The following is a 17,817-nucleotide window of genomic DNA, read 5'->3' as shown; positions in this document are numbered from 1 at the left end:
AGGTGATGATGCTAAATGATTCGACAGCCATATCTGTAATAAAGGCAACAAAATCAATTTTTGCACGCCATGGGATACCCCTTAACGTTGTCTTTGACAATGGTCTGTGTTTCTCAAGTTGGGAATGGACACAGTTTGCAGAGCAATACAACTTCAATCACATTACTTCAAGCCCATGTTATCCTCAGTCAAATGGCAAAGCAGAGGAAGGAGTAGGAATAATAAAGAAATCGTTCCGCAAAGCGATTGATGATAATCAACATTTATCGTTGGCGTTGTTAGCCTACAGAGCAACACTACGGTCAACTGGATTATCACCTGCACAGAGGCTAATGGGTAGTCGACTTCGCACCACATTACCTGAAATCATCATTCCTGATATGGATAATAGAGAGAAACACAAGAGTATCATATCAAAGGAAAAAAAACAAAAAGAGGACTATGATAAACGAACATACCTCTTTGTTCACCTGAGGAAGGAGCAGTGCTCCGAAAGCTAGTGATATCAAAACAAACCTGTTGGACTTTAACCTGGTGTTGTAAGACTTCTTACTGTGCTCACCTCAGTCCAACGCCAGCATCTCCACATTATGATAAACGAGCCAGACTTTTGTCTGAACTTCAAAAAGGCGACTTTGTACGGATTCAGAATCCTGAAGGAGGATGGCACCACGTTGCAAAAGTTCTAGAACAAGTAACACCAAGGTTATACTTGGTCAAAACCGAGCATGGTTCAGAAGCAACAGATGAGCACTGTTACGAATCAAGAATAATGCTCAACCTCAGCTTGAGAATGTTATTGAACCAGATAAAATCTTCAAGGACATTTATTTTCCCAATCCTTACTTGAGACAGACACAGCAAGAAGATGTGGCAGAGCAATTGAGTACCTTGACGACGCCGTTAAGAAGATCCGCAAGAAAAAGACCACCTGAAAGACTTAATTTGTGATGACTGTATAATTAATCATTTTATCATCTAAATGATGTAACAGTTATCTACAAATTAATGTACAGCATATATCAAGTTTATGATGAATACCAGATTCACACATAGAGTGTAATGGTTAAAGAAAATATCACAACCAATGTTATAATAATTTTCTTTTACAAGGAAAGGGGGATGTGGTATTAGTATAACTTTAAGAACTGCAAGGGTTAATGCAGTGTTTAGAATTGCTACTAGAGGGAGCTACAGTTACAACTATATAAGGCAGTGATGCTAGGCCTTGTGGGAGAGTGTGTGCAGGAGTTAGCAAGAAAGAATCAGAAATACAGATCGTATAAGTGAGAGCAGATCATAATTTATATCCGTATTAAGATTATCTGTAGATGAGTGTAGTTTAAATGTTAATAATCAACTGTGTATTCTTTAGGAGTACGTGTCGAATCCAAATTAATAGTGTTAAGAAATTTACATCTTTGTTTAAGTTCAAACTATTTTGTGGTCTTTGTGAACACTACGCCAAGCATCCTGAAATAAGCAACACAAAGAACACCACAGTGGAGTCTCGTTTGCATCCGTAGAAATGCCTGTCTATTCCCCTTACCATTGAGTCCCCTATCATTATAGCTCTGCCACTCTTTTTTCTGCCCTCCTGCATAGCAGAGCCAGCCACTGTGTCATGAACCTGGCTGCTGCCACCTTCCCATGTTGAGCCATCTGCCCCAACAGCATCTTAAACAGAATATCTGTTTTGTAGGGGAATGACTGCAGGGAATCCCTGTACTGCCTTCCTACTCTTCCTCTGTCTGGGGGGTCACCCATTTCCTATCTCTCTCAGTAATTCTTAACTGCGGTGTGACCAACTCACTGAACGTGCTATCCACAACTTCCTCAGCATCGTGGATGCTTCAAAGGGAATCCAACCGCAGCTCCAGAGCCGTCAAGTGGTCTTATAGAAGCTGCAGTTGGACACTTTTCTTGCATATGAAAGAGCCAGGGACACTGGAAAAGTCCCTGAATTCGTACATCGCATAAGAGGAACATGACACGGGTTGTGGGGGTGAGCCCCACGGAGGCACGGGGAGAATGTACAAACTCCACTTGGACAGTGACCCAGGGCTGGGATCGTACCCGGGTTGTCGGCGCCGTGAGGCAGCAGTGCTAACCACTGTGCCGCCATGCCGCCCTAGCATTGTAGTTAGTTACGTGGTCTGTAACACCCAGACGTTTAAGTTCTATAAACCATTTAGCTCTAAAATATATCTTCCACATCTTACCTTCCCCAAATAATCATTGAAACAGGACAATTGATATATGCTTTTGTGGAATATTTACTGTAGTGGCACTTATTACACATACAAATATGAGATGACAATTATATGGTATTTATTATTTAACTCTGATTTTATTTTTGCTTCAATCCCTGTCATTTATAGCCATTCCTATCTAGTAACAGAAGATCCAAGGATCTGGATAATTAGAAATGTCAACAGATATTTGGAACATAATAGAAGACAAGTAAACTGTTCTATTCTAACCATATAAAATGATGTTGATATTTTACCAAAATGAATTAGAAGTAGGATTCTGATATATGCAGCAGGCATATCTGAAAACAGTTACTGTAAATTTGAATGATTATGATTCCTGCCAGCAACTTTGATTAACATTTTCTATCTATTCTATTTACTGTTCGGTCATAAATTTCTATTGCTTTTTTAAATGTAAGATTATTAGAAGACAATTAAAGAAATTATGCAGTCTACCTGGTTTCTTCAGTCTGGTTTATGGACATTCATATTTGCTGAAGTAAAGGTTTTAATCTAATTCCGCAAACATTTTGTTCTGCTTGCTGTTCAAGGAATAGCTTTTTCAAAAGTATGGGCGGTGGCACAAAAATGTTAATATCAGAACCGCGCTTGTTATATGAAAAATATGATATTCAATTCCTTTGCAGTCAATGAAATAAAATATTAGGTGCTGTGTATAACCAGCAGCCATTCTGATACCACTCGCTTTGTGTCATTGCCCAAGATGCATTTCTGTCCCTTTGTTTCTGAATATGGAACACTGAACAAGCTGTAAATCAGGGGCGGGATTCTCCATCTCGGCCTACCAGTTTTCTGGTGCGGCCCGCCCCCGCCAATGGCGAGATTCTCCGTCTCACCAGCCGACCAATGGGGTTTCCCACTGTGGCAGCCCCACACTGTCTGGAAATCCCCAGGCGTGGGTGTGCTGCCGGCGCAACAGAGATCCCGACAGCGAGAATCCAGCTCCATATATTTTGTAATCACAAAGATCAGTTTTTCAATTTTAAGATTTTCCACCACAAATTATGTAATGTTTTTGCTTTTCTTGGTTGTCTTAAAATAAAGCTTGTTTTTAAAATGTTATACCTGAGCTGCAAGTGATTAGACACATTGCCGTCAGGAAACAAGTATTTTTCATTTTTTTGCCAAAATGATCTCCAAAGAGTCACAGAGCGGGATTCTCTGATCCCGATCCTGCAATTTCAGACAAAATAATGTAACATTCACTTAGGTACAGAGTCAGCAATAATTTGTAACGTAAAGCAGTCTTTGATGTGTCTATTCAGTTCTCTGCTCTACAATAAGCTAACCGTTCGAATACATATAAATAAAAACGAGGCAAGTTGAATGGAGACCAGGATTGGTGTGACAGAGGCTGAGGCAGATAGAAAACTGTTCAATCGACCTCAGTCTGATACACGGAAGATTTTAATTATGACAGTCTTCAGTTTACTGCCCAAATAATGGGCTGCATTTTACGCACTCTACATGCATCTCAGATGCAACACCAGAAACGTGTACTGTTGATGTATGAGCAGTCATATGGCGACCAATTAATGGCCTGGAGGTGTGGGACCCATCCAATGAAAGAATATGACAGACAATGAGGTGCCTATATCTGCTTCATATCACTGATGCCATCTTTACTGGACTGCCAACACTGCTGTGTGACCTTGTTCTTCAGGAGTCCCTCAACAACAGTGCTGAAGACTCTTGCGCCTGCACTCCGGGCTCCTCCATCCATATGGCTGCACTCTCTACTCTTCCGCCCTTGTGGTCTGGGAGACTGCTATTGACATGCCAGAAGGAAGACACTTGGTAGATGACAATTTAGTGATGCCTCCCTTCATGATGCAAGGGAAAGCCAAAGGGCTGTAAGAAAAGACCCTCCTTCCTGGATAGAGATTGCAGAGGAGGTTCGTAGCTATAGGGTCCCAACATTCCCATCCTCTCGAACATGGGCACAGTGCCACAAATGGATCAATAACCACTTTCACCCCGCCAGGGTGAGTACTCCATGCCACCTCCCTCTTTGGGGCTTGCATGTGGCTACATGGGCTGGTGCATAGGTAAAGGAGGCAGTGATCACTCAGCAGTGCAAGAGGGTGCAGGAGCAGCAAATCCTTTCTGAATCATGGCGGTGGTGCAGCAATAGCCAGCCCTGTGTCATTGCTCACCCATGCCGTGTCCCTTGAAAGCGGGTGTAAGGAAGAAGCATTACTGAACCACCATCACAGGCCAAAGAGCTGCCACCAGCATAAGTGATGTGCGAATCTTCATGAGAAAACGAATGATGTTCCTCCTTCTGTTTGCAGGTGAAAAGGACAAACAACACCAAGGAGTGGGTGAAGACTCATGGAGGCATCCAAGAAATTAGAACTCTGTCAATGACAGAGAAGGAGGTGCTTGCTCGTAGGGCTGCGGTTCAATAGCAGGTGGTGAGACAACAATATCAACCGAACCGAGGGAGGAGGTATGTTGCTCATGTGTCCACAGCACTTCTGGAGCTCCACGTCAGGCATGATTGGTGTGAGGAGATGTGGAACCCTTAATCCCGAAATGTTTCTGTTCTTTCACGGAGGTCTTGGCATTCCAGAAGGACCACAGAGATGGGGCGGCTAGCAATCCACTTCAGAGGAGCAGGAGGAGGCATCCTTAGAAATTGCACCATCTTTTCATTACCCCACATCCTCCACCAGCACTGAAACACTCATGTTGAGATTGTGATTAGATTCAAGATCACAAGCTGCTGAGCATATGCGGACAGAAGCTGTGTCAGCTGAGGCCTCTGACAATGAGAGGACTGTGGGAGGCCTGGTCCACGTTGACCCAAGGCTGATGCTGGGCCTCCAGAATCGAGATAGCATGGCAACTTCTGGATTTGCAGCATGAAGTAAGGAAACATTTGGCAGAGCTGACATAGGCTATATGTAACAATGCATTAATAATGGAGAAGTCCACCCAGGCCATGAGTAATACCGTGACTCAGCTTATTATTTAGCAATACTTAAGGAGAACCAAATCCAGTACACTAGACAGAGGATGGTGGCATACCATCGCCTTGTCCATGAGTTCAATGTGGCAGCGACAAATCAGGGTAGGTGCAAGGTGCCTAGAGTCACCACCATGTCATCGCCTTTCTTTGGGTTTCTCTGCCCTTCTGCAAATGACCCACCTCCAACCGGGCTGCACCTCGGTTGCACCCACCCTCTCCCCCCAGGAGCACAGGGTTAGCATGACCAGTGCCTCTGGGCTCACTGCCTGCGAGCAAAGATGGCTGAATGGCTGATCACCTCCTCGGCTTCCCGTAGCAGCCTATCCGCCAGGTTCATGTTTTTCAAAAGGAGTACTCACCGGCGCCAGCGTGACCACTTGCTGGGAAGGCCTCTGAATGATGGGAGGATATGGGTGGCTCCGTTAATTATATGGAAAAATGGCTTAAGTGGTGATAATTGGTTACTTGCCATGCCAAGGCGAGATCCCAATTTCGCCTACAGGAGTGGGCCGGTTGATTGCAAACGGTTTGATGCTTGGCACGTTTCTTGTTTTCCGTCTCTCCCGCTATTAACCGGCCTCGTTTCGCTCGAGTAAGAGCGCAAACGAGGCCAGAGAATCGCGCCTAGTGAGTTAAAGATTTTTTTTCCTTTTATTTAAGAACTGTTTTAATTGTTAATTAGAAAGCTATTATTGTGTTGCTAATGTGATTAAATTAAAGTTTGTTTTGTCATAAAAGATAACTATTGGTCAGTGTTCTCAGTCCTGTGGTATGGTAGTCTTCCCTCACAGTCTTACAAATTTCAAATTGTTGGGATTGTCGTACGGGGGTCCTAACAAGAGGCCTCAACACATTGCAGCCACCTTTAACCTGTCAGTGCTCTAAAAGCCCATGATTCCACGCACCATTTGTGAAACACAAAATGCCCTGTCCTTGGATTGGACGTTCTTCTATGATGTGGTGCACAGTTTACTATCGCCTGCAATTAAGTAGGGGGCTGGCACAAATGCCCCATCTGTGGAGATTTAACAAGCAGGGGCTGTGACCGGTCCTGAACCTGTTGAGGGTGGACCACTCTTTCCTTGGAAGGTTGAAACCAGGCAGTTGTTGGGTTGGTTTGAGACCAGGTACTTTTTTGGCATGTCCAATGATTCATTTGCCCAGGTGGAATTTGCGTTGAAGTCCTGCATGGGAGTGTTTTTCCAGATCAGCCTTCTTGATAAGAGTTATACCTTGGGTGGGTTGAATTGATCAGCATGAAGTGGCAGGTGGAGTGCATCTTATCAATGGCCTCAATAACTTGAGAAATCAACTGTCAGGTTCCCAGTTTCTCTTGTTCTTTTGGCTGGAACCTGGGCATGGTGGTGAAAGGCAAGAACAAGTCTGATGCTCTTCAGGTCAACGATGTCAGGATGCGCAGCGCAGTTGTTCGTATTGATGATAATCTTCCTTTTCTGTCATTGAGATGTTTTGTCCACTTTTACAATTTACACCTCAAATGCTGGTGGCTAGCTAGGTGGTTTTATTAGCCTCATACTGCATGCGTAGTGTCTTGACATTCGCAAAGCAACTTGGCTTTTTGGACTTTCCTATCGCAAGAAGTGGCAGCTTTTCGGTGTCATCCTTGTTGCTGCAAACTACGGCAGTGATGCATTCATGCTTTGCTTGGCCTGGCAAAAGAGAGTAAAACAGTTTGATTTAATCCACGTTGAATGTATTCCTTGGTGCATACACATTCAAGATGCGGTCAGATCCATTTTGGTGCCAATCATGTAATTGCTATTATAAATGCAGCACCCTCACTACTTAACATCCAGAAGATCATATTGTGCTGTGTCTTGAATCTGTCTAGCCATCCATCACTGCAGGTGAACTCCATGTGGTCCACCTTCTGTGCCAGGGTGGCTTCCTTCCTGCAGGTCTGGACCAGGAATGTTATCTGTTCGGGCTATCTTGAACCACATGAGTAGAGTTTCTTCAATGTTGGGATATGCAGGGTTCTCGTTTTCTTCCTTGCTGGAGAGCATGTCTGTTTGTCAACTGTTTCAAGATGTTTGCCTAGTGTTTCATAATCATGGACAATCTTGATGGTGGAATGTCCCATTCCTTTGTGATGATATCTGCTTCATGCCACAGTTTCCCTCTTATTTATTAACTTCACCTTTCCTCCGATTGGAAACACTTTTAATTTTCTTGCAAGTTTAGTCAAACTCTCAGGTTCTGCACATCTTGTCACAGGGAGCTCTTGATGTCAAAATGATGGCTTACCCTGAGCTTCATGATTTCATGTGTTTATGTGGTCTAACTCCGCTCTGATTAGTCGGCATGGTCATATGACAAGTTCGACTAATCCAGAGTTACCAGTGCCGAATTTCAGTTTATCACTGGCATTATTCTATGGGATTTTCTAGTCTGCTGACAGGAATGGTTGACAACTGTGTCATCAATGTTTGACTCATTGCAATTTCACTGTACCTTCCAAATAAACTAAATTGACATCCCACTATGTTGTAGCAGCAAGTCCTCCCTTCATCTTTCTGCTGTTTGTAGAATTAGGAAATAACATCACAAAGTCAGGCTTCCATGTGAACACAACTTCCCTCCTGATTTACAGCCACATTCCCACCCCCACCTCCAGGCTCTACCATTCTTTCAGGCCTGATAAAATTCAGGTAGGGAGGCATTCTTTGAGCAGAATTCTCTATTTGTTTATTTTAAAATTTTAATGTAAGTTGGAAATTTGTTGCATTCAATATCCAATATTCAATTTGCCTCATGACACTTTGTAGGTCTTAATCTTGTACTCCCTGCAGAATCATCAGATTATTTTGCCAAATCTAGCTTCTGTTAACAATCTATTACTTATTGGCACACTAAGGACGATTCCTATGTAGTCAGACACCAGATGAAAAAATAACATGCTCGAATTCTTCATGAGGATAGAAAGTGAAGTCGTCCAATACAAAACTAGGATCCTAATTCTAAACAAAGGAAACTACCAAGGTATGAGAGGTAAGCTGGGTAAGATAGATTGGGGAATTTAATTAAAAGGCTTGACGGTAGATAGGCAATGGCTAATAGTTATACATTATTATCCGGCACAAATATACAACTGGAAAAGCATCCTAACCCCGGCAACAGAAATAAATAAGGATAGCATTTGATCCAAAGAGGAGCTGTATAAAGTTGCTAGAAAAAATAGCAAGCCTGAGGATTGGGAGTAGTTTAGAATTCAGCAAAGGAGGACCAAGGTATTGATTAAGAGGGGAAAAATAGAGTATAAGAGTAAACTTGCAAGGGACATAAAAGCGGACTGTAGAAGTTTCTGTAAGTACACAAAAAGAAAAAGATGAGTGAAGACAAACGTGGGCCCCTTGCAGTCTAAAACAAAAGGATTGATAATGGGGAACAAGGAAATGGCAGAGCAATTAAACAACTACTTTTAGTTCTGTCTTCATGGAGAAAGACACAAATAACCTAGAAATTCTAGGGCACCAAGGGTCTAGTGAGACAAAAGTATTGAAGGAAATTAGTATCACTAGAAAAATGGTGTCGGAGAAATTAATGGAACTAAAAACCGATAAATCCCCAGGGTCTACAAAGTCAACAGGAATTTATGAAAGTGAATTCATATTTGGCAAACCGACTGGTGATTTTTTGAGGACGTAACTAGCAGAATAGATAAGGGAGAATCTGAATGTGGTGTTTTGCAGGGATCAGTGCTTGGGTCCCAGATATTCACAATACATATTCTTCTTCGGCGATCATTCGCTAAGGGGTATGATTGTCCCCCCAAGGAACTCTGTGTTAATGGTCATGGGTTCTGTGGATCCTTGCAAAGCTGATGCACCAGGTCCTAGGGCCGCATCTCCGACTGTACACTTGGCAGGAGTTTCCGGGAGATAGGATCGGTCCTTGCAGTCTAGATTGCTGGTATTCCTTTCTCAGTCTCCTTTTCCGGTCCTCCTCCAAGAACTGTATCCCTGCAGTTTGGAGGTTTCTCCTATTACGACCCCGGACCAGACCCCAGCAGTGGCCAGGGTACTGGGCAGAAACCCCAATATTTTATTTGAATTTTGTAAGACTGTGAGGAAAGGATACCTATGTAATATTTCCAAGTTTGCTAATGACTCAAAACTTTCTGACAACACAAAACTTTGTGGCAATGAGAGTGGTGAAGAGGATGTTAAGAGGATTCAAGGTGATTTAAACAATTTGAGTGAGTGGGCAAATACATGGCAGATGCAGTATAACATGGAAAAGTTTGAAGGTATCCACTTTGGTCGGAAAAACTTAATAGCAGAGTATTATTTGAATAGTGATCAATTGGGAACTGTTGCTGTACAAAGCGACCTGGATGTCCTTGTATACCAATCACTGAAAGCAAGCATGAAGGTGCTGGAAGTAGTTAAGAAGGCAAGTAGTATGTTGGTCTTCATTGCAAGAGGACTTGAGTATAGGAGGAAGGATGTCTTGCTGCAGCTGTAGGGCTTCAGGGAGACTACACCTAGAGTACTGTGTGCAATTTTGGTCTCCTTATCTAAGAGAAGATATATTTGCTATGGGAGTGCGGCGAAAGTTCACCAGACTGATTCCTCGGATGGCAAGATTGGCGAATGAGGAGAGATTGGGTTGACTATGCCTGTATTCACTGGAGTTCAGCAGAATGAGGGAGTCTCATTGAAATGTATAAAATTCTTACAGGACTTTACAGACTGTTTCCTCAAGAATAAGGTCACAGTTTCAGAATAGGGAGGGAGGTCATTTAGAACTGAGATGAGGAGAACATCTTCACTTGGGCAGCACGGTAGCACAAGTGGATAGCACTGTGGTTTCACAGCGCCAGGGTCCCAGTTTCGATTCCGCTGGGTCACTGTCTGTGCGGAGTTCGCATGTTCTTCCCGGTTCTGCGTGGGTTTCTTCCGGGTGCTCTGGTTTCCGGGGCGCGATACTCCGCAATACTCGACGCGGCGCCGGTCGGGGGCTGCCAGCGTGGTTCCAACCTGGTACCGCGGTGGCCGTCCTGGTGGGGGGGGGGGGGGGGCCGGGGGGATCTGACTCCGGGGGAGGGCCTCCATGGCGTCCAGGCCCGCGATCGGGGGCTACCGATCGGCGGGCACCTGTGATCTGGAGGGGCCTACCTCCTTCCGCACGGGCCCGCTGTAGGTCTCCGCCATGTTGTGCGATGCCGGCGCGGAGATGGCCACCACGCGCATGTGCCGGCACGTAGATGGCCATCGCACGCATACGCGGACCAGCGGCAACCATGCAGGGCCGCCTTTCGGTGCTGGAGCAGCGTGCAGCACTCCAGTACATTGCTGACCCCCTGAGGATTGCTGCATTGCTGGGCTAGGAAGCACGTTGACGCCGGCGTATACCACTCCGGTGTTTACACCGGCGTTAACACTTAGCCGGGATTTCGGAGAATCCCGGCCATAGACTCTAAATGTGTCAAGGGGTCTGGTATGGGAAGAGCATGGGAATATGGTGGTGGCGTTATGATAGAGGATCAACCATGATCATACTGAATGGTGAAGCAGAGTCAAAGTGCTGAATGACCTACTCCTGCTCCTGTTTTCTTTGTTTCTCAATTTCTATGATATCTACCAACCAGATATTCATAAAATTCAGCACTGATATCTGGAATTCTCTCCCCTCCATCTCTCTACTTCTTTACTACTCTCCCTCTTTAAGAATTCCTTTTAAACGTACAGTTCTATTCAAGTTTTTGGTCATCTGGCCTACTATCTCTTTTCGCAAAACAATGTCAAATTTTGTTTGATAACACTTTTGTAAAGCACCTCAGAACATTTTCCTATATTGAAGGTGCTTTCTAAATGTAAGTTGTTGTTGATGTGGCCAAAAAGATCCAATAGTCATTGCTGGACGAGATCATAGCAGAGCTTTGTAAGACTCAGTTCTCATCACTCTGGCCTAGAAATTAGTTTGGACGTGTACAGCCAACATATCCAGAATAGAGACGCCCAAGGATCAATGGAAACTGATTTTCACTGGATGGATTAGGTTAAAATCGGAGCAAATTTGTTTGTGTTGGAAGAGGCAGAGAAAATAGAATTGTACAAATTTCAAATTTGTTGTATATAATGTGCATGCCTTCTATCTATATTGACTTGACTTTCTCCTAAATTTTGTGCCTCTGTTTACCTTTCTAGAACTGTTGCCCTTTATAAAACTTTGACATCACTGCCAGCCTAGTGCTCCGTCAAGAGGAGATATCTGGCTGTGAGCATAATGCACGAGATCAAGTTTTTCTCCCCTCAAAGTAAAATGTTACACTTCAGCGACATGTTCAATCTAAGAGTCAACTTCAAATCTATATGCTCAGGGCTTTTGAAGAGCTTCAATTTGCATGTTAAACAATCAACTAGAAATACAGCAACGCCCACAAAAATCCCGTTGTAAAAATCCCACTCCAATGCATTCAGACCATTATTAAAGAGAGCAGTCAAAATATTCCAGGAAAAATATGAGTTTTGCAAATATTATTGTAAATATGAAAGAACTCAAAAATGGATGAAATATAAATGTGCTTTAGTTCTTTTAATAATTTTACTATTTTGCTGTATGAAAGCTATTTCAGTATTTTTGTGAATGCAGCATAATGCTAAGTGATTTATCACAGGCACAAATGGAGTTTAATTAATGACTTTCTTGAATGAGGATGTCAATCATGAATCTGATTCTAACTTTATAAAATATATTGATAACTCAGCTACACATAGGATCTAAATACATTCTTCCCTGTGGTCACTTACTAATTGTTGTGTAATGGGAGTTATTTACCAAAGACATATCCAGTAATTGTGAACAAAGTGCTGATGTATGAATAAAATATTTTAGAAATAAACAGGCAAACCTCAAGAGAAGAAAGTTGTCTCTGTTGTAGTGCAAATAAATTTGTAAAAATCTGGTAAATATTTTGAAATAGAAATTCTAATAATTAAAGAAAAACTGCTTACAAATGAAAAGTCCTCAGCGTTTTGGCACAGAAGCCTGGGAAAGACTGCTTGCCTCTGGAACCTCTCTTCATCCTCAAAGATGTTTCCATACATAAATCCATTCATCATGGTTGAGTGAGCATGGATGTCAATGTAGAATTCCATGCTTGCTTTCTGTGAGAGAGGATAAAAGTCAATGCGAAACGTAACTTGAAAATACATAAACTGGCTTCAAGGTTGAAATGTTTTATCAAAATGCTTTAACTTTGCCTTCCTGAATAAATTAAGGTCAAGGCTTTGGGAGATTAATCCAAATTGGGAATAAAGTAAATTGTGATAACCGGTTGCCTATGATATTCTGTGGATGGTAATGTGGATACATTTTAAGGGAGTTGCAACTTTCAGTCACTTAAATTCATAATTGTTGCATGGGGTGTAATATGAAATGATGTAAAAGATAATTCATTGGAATTGTCTTGATACTTAATTCCTGGAAGTGTCGCTTGTGCTTCGGCTGTGGAGAGTGTTTACTGAAACTGTGATTACCTGAAAAATAACAGAACTCCAAATACAGTGGATAATGTGCTAATTTTTATTCAATTTGCCAAAGAGGAACATCATTTTACCATACTGACATTCATTAGGAACACACAAAGAAATCTTACATAAAGAACACACAAAAAAAATTCTCTCTTTTTAAAGTACTTTCCTTTGATTTTAAATAGGCTTTCTTCATAACATATTTTCCAATGTTCTTTCAGCAGTTATCTTCAAAAGTAGTGCAGATGCATTAAGGTTTTATCTGTATCCACAGCTATATTGAGCTTTCTACCTCACTGAACTTGGCTCTGCAATGCAGGATTTTATATAATACCTTTTTTAATATATTTGTTTTGAAGTTTTGAACAATAAATAATGAACTTCATCTTCCCGGCAGCTACTTTTACGATATATAAATAAAACCAAATCTAGATTTTGGAAAACCCACGATGTACCAGGATGAAACTGTTTTAATTAATAGCAACCCCACCCCCCCCAGAATTTCTAATCAATAAAAAGAACTGCACTGAAAACTGTAACTCAAAACAAATGAAAGATCATATACATGAACGTCACAACATTATCTATTCACGACAACACTTCGATTCCTAAGGTCATAAACGCATACTGGAGCACAAGCAACTCTATTTTAAATTCCGTTCACAGCAGAAGCAATTTCCTAGTGTGCAAAGTGCTGTCAGCAGCTCTGATGTTTGTGTATGAAATATAGACAATATGACTGGCCCATCGGCAGCCATGTCAGGCTGATGGATGGTGCCTATAAAGAAGTAAAGCGGCTGCTGTTAGGGCCAGTCTATCAGAAGCTTGAAGGAGATTGAGACTTAATAAAAGGTAAAATTCTTATAATCGGCAAATTTCCTCAAATGATAGGAAAAGGACAAATTTGAAATATAAAGTGCCATTTCCGCCTCTGGGATAGTATCGCACAGACAGACATTAAATACAATGGGTATATCCGTAAGCTCAGCTAATTCAGGACGTGTTCAGGATAAATTAAATGTGCACATATCTGAGCTGCACACAGCTTACTGATATTTCATATGCAACACCATTTCTTAAAAATAACTGGAGCTCTGACAGTAGACTTGTATATGTCAAATTGCAAGCATGTACACTGACAAATTAAAGAAAAATTGGCTTTAAGGGTTTGTATTCATCTTTTTCGGCAGACGCAATACATTTGTTTCTGCTCAGAAATTAATTTTCTAATATTAATAAAGGTCAAAATGAACTACATAGAAGTCCCAGGTATTTCTTCATCTTCAACAAATTATCGCAAACAGTTTTGTCAGATATAAGTTGATAATATTTGGATGATATATGTCAGTAAGAATCAACTGATCAGTATTGATTGTTAAAAAATTCTCTAATGTATATATCAGTAGCTACTGAACAATGAATGGTTTTACTTTCTGCTTCAGAGGAGTTGTATTTGGGATACGTCCATATTTTGAAGACTTATTAAAAATGATGACTTTGGCTGAATGATAATTAAACACTAACCCATAAGACCTTACCCACCAAGTAATAGGCTGGTTTAGCACAGGTCTAAATCGCTGGCTTTGAAAGCAGACCAAGGCAAACCAGCAGCACGGTTCAATTCCCGTACCAGCCTCCCTGAACAGGTGCCGGAATGTGGTGACTAGGGGCTTTTCACAGTAACTTCATTTGAATACTACTTGTGACAATAAGCAATTTTCATTTCATATGGTCAATAAGCTGCTACGCAATTTTAAATAACTCCAAAGAAAATTTCACATTGTGTGGTTTAGACACAGGGACCAAATTTTCAGTTTGTTTTGTGAAAAATGGGATAAATGCATATTTTTTAGCTGAAAATAATTGAACATGCAATTCCTGAAAAATGGAACAATTAACTTTAATTTTTAAAAAAATCAGATAATCACAATGCATCTGAAGTAATGATCTTGTATCATAAATGGAACGGCTAACAAGCGTCGTGAATAATATAAATATTATTAATCCAGCTGTGGAATGATCCTAGATAACAGATCAATGCTACCAGGATGCAATCTGGTTATGGCATCAATTTCAAGTCCTTGTACATCCTGTAACGGAGTGTTATATGGATATCTTTGACTGACGAGAATTGCTCCTTAAATATGCAAAAAGGAAAGTAAGTTTGTGAATTTGTCATTGTACAATGAACACTGACAACAATTCAAAGGACATGGCTAGCCGGAAGCAAAAGATTACATTAACGTAAAGGAATAGTGTGTCACGAATACCACGATAACTTAGAAACACAGAGCATGATGAAAAGTTGTAGCTGAAGAAATGTAAATAAGGATGAAAAGTTGGAGCTGAAGAAATGTAAATAAGAAGTATTAACTCAATATAATGATGGAAAAATAGCAAGGTTATGTAAATCATAGAATTTACAGTGCAGGAGGAGGCCATTCGGCCCATCGAGTATGCATCGGCCCTTGGAAAGAGCATCCTACTTAAGTCCACGCCTCCACCACATGCCCGTAACCCAGTAACCGCAGCTAACTTATTTGGACAAAAGAGCAATTTAGCATGGCCAATCCAGCTAACCTGCACATCTTTGAACTGTAGGAGGAAACCGGAGCATCCGTAGGAAACCCACGTAGAGACGGGGAGAACGTGCAGACTCCGCACAGTGACCCAAGCCGGGAATCGAACCTGGGACACTGGAGCTGTGAAGCAACAGTGCTAACCACTGTGTGACCGTGCCGCCCAAATTACATATATATAATGATGGTAAAGGGAGGAGTGAGGGAGTCTGGGGTTGGGATACAGTGTTCCTGCCCTTGGCCAGTCCCCCCCCTCTAGTCGATGAACCTGGAGGTGATCACAGGATCCCTTGTGTATTGGCCTTGGTGCACACGTTGTGTGGTTTCTCGTGCCTGCCTGGGCCCCATGTCCAGCCCACCCTCCCCTCCCCCTTCCCTGCATCCTCCTCGTTGAAAGAGGTCTGGCCTTCATCGTCCCCCTCCAGCACATCGCTCCTCTGTTGTGCGATGATGTGGAGGATGCAGCAGGCCACCACAATGTGGGCGACCTTCTCAGCATCATAGTGGAGGTCATCTGAACCGCATCTACAGGAGACTGATGCACTGCTCGATCACATCAATGGTTGCTGTATGGCCTTCGTTGTAGCAGGTCTCCCCTTCGGTCTGTGGCCTCCGGATAGGCATCATCAGCCATGATCAGAGTGGATAGCCCCTGTCGTCCAGTAGCAAACCCCCCCAAGCAGGAGGGGGGAGTCTCTAACATTCACTCAGGAAAAAGATAATGTTGTGGAGGAGAATGCTGAGACCCAGGCTATTAGAATAGATGGCATTGAGGTACGTAGGGAAGAGGTGTTGGCAATTCTGGACAGGCTGAAAATAGATAAGTCCCCGGGGCCTGATGGGATTTATCCTAGGATTCTCTGGGAGGCCAGGGAAGAGATTGCTGGACCTTTGGCTTTGATTTTTATGTCATCATTGGCTACAGGAATAGTGCCAGAGGACTGGAGGATAGCAAATGTGGTCCCTTTGTTCAAAAAGGGGAGCAGAGACAACCCCGGCAACTATAGACCGGTGAGCCTCACGTCTGTAGTGGGTAAAGTCTTGGAGGGGATTATAAGAGACAAGATTTATAATCATCTAGATAGGAATAATATGATCAGGGATAGTCAGCATGGCTTTGTGAAGGGTAGGTCATGCCTCACAAGCCTTATCGAGTTCTTTGAGAAGGTGACTGAACAGGTAGACGAGGGTAGAGCAGTTGATGTGGTGTATATGGATTTCAGTAAAGCGTTTGATAAGGTTCCCCACGGTAGGCTATTGCAGAAAGTACGGAGGCTGGGGATTGAGGGTGATTTAGAGATGTGGATCAGAAATTGGCTAGCTGAAAGAAGACAGAGGGTGGTGGTTGATGGGAAATGTTCAGAATGGAGTTCAGTTACAAGTGGCATACCATAAGGATCTGTTCTGGGGCCGTTGCTGTTTGTCATTTTTATCAATGACCTAGCGGAAGGCGCAGAAGGGTGGGTGAGTAAATCTGCAGATGACACTAAAGTCGGTGGTGTTGTCGACAGTGTGGAAGGATGTAGCAGGTTACAGAGGGATATAGATAAGCTGCAGAGCTGGGCTGAGAGGTGGCAAATGGAGTTTAATGTAGAGAAGTGTGAGGTGATTCACTTTGGAAGGAATAACAGGAATGCGGAATATTTGGCTAATGGTAAAGTTCTTGGAAGTGTGGATGAGCAGAGGAATCTAGGTATCCATGTACATAGATCCCTGAAAGTTGCCACTCAGGTTGATAGGGTTGTGAAGAAGGCCTATGGAGTGTTGGCCTTTATTGGTAGAGGGATTGAGTTCCGGAGTCAGGAGGTCATGTTACAGCTGTACAAAACTCTGGTACGGCCGCATTTGGAGTATTGCGTACAGTTCTGTCACCGCATTATAGGAAGGACGTGGAGGCTTTGGAGCGGGTGCAGAGGAGATTTACCAGGATGTTGCCTGGTATGGAGGGAAAATCTTATGAGGAAAGGCTGATGGACTTGAGGTTGTTTTTGTTGGAGAGAAGAAGGTTAAGAGGAGACTTAATAGAGGCATACAAAATGATCAGGGGGTTAGATAGGGTGGACAGTGAGAGCCTTCTCCCACGGATGGAAATGGCTGGCACGAGGGGACATAGCTTTAAACTGAGGGGTAATAGATATAGGACAGAGGTCAGATGTAGGTTCTTTACGCAAAGAGTGGTGAGGCCGTGGAATGCCCTACCTGCAACAGTAGTGAACTCGCCAACATTGAGGGCATTTAAAAGTTTATTGGATAAACATATGGATGATAATGGCATAGTGTAGGTTAGATGGCTTTTGTTTCGGTGCAACATCGTGGGCCGAAGGGCCTGTACTGCGCTGTATCGTTCTATGTTCTATGTCAGGAATCGTCGAGTGTGTCAGGGTGAAGGCGTTGTGCATACTGCCCGGATATCAGGTACAGACGTGTATGATGCACAGCTAATGGTCACAAATCAGCTGCACGTTCATTGAGTGGTATCCCTTTAGGTA

The 17,817-nt window shown here is 42.7% G+C and overlaps 1 protein-coding gene across 1 annotated transcript in view; it reads right to left on the bottom strand.

The window, feature by feature from the left end:
* agbl4 (AGBL carboxypeptidase 4) overlaps positions 1-17,817 on the bottom strand; it is a 1,365,393-nt gene that overhangs the window by 224,856 nt on the left and 1,122,720 nt on the right. Inside the window, exon 10 of the mRNA XM_072510915.1 lies at positions 12,231-12,383. Coding sequence (XP_072367016.1) covers positions 12,231-12,383 — 153 coding nt within the window. The remainder of the gene's footprint in view (positions 1-12,230; positions 12,384-17,817) is intronic.

This window comes from Scyliorhinus torazame, chromosome 7 (assembly GCF_047496885.1).
Source record: "Scyliorhinus torazame isolate Kashiwa2021f chromosome 7, sScyTor2.1, whole genome shotgun sequence".
Taxonomy (NCBI): Eukaryota; Metazoa; Chordata; class Chondrichthyes; order Carcharhiniformes; family Scyliorhinidae; genus Scyliorhinus; species Scyliorhinus torazame.
Note: the sequence above shows the minus strand (reverse complement) of the source record. Positions and strands in the feature narration are given on the sequence as shown.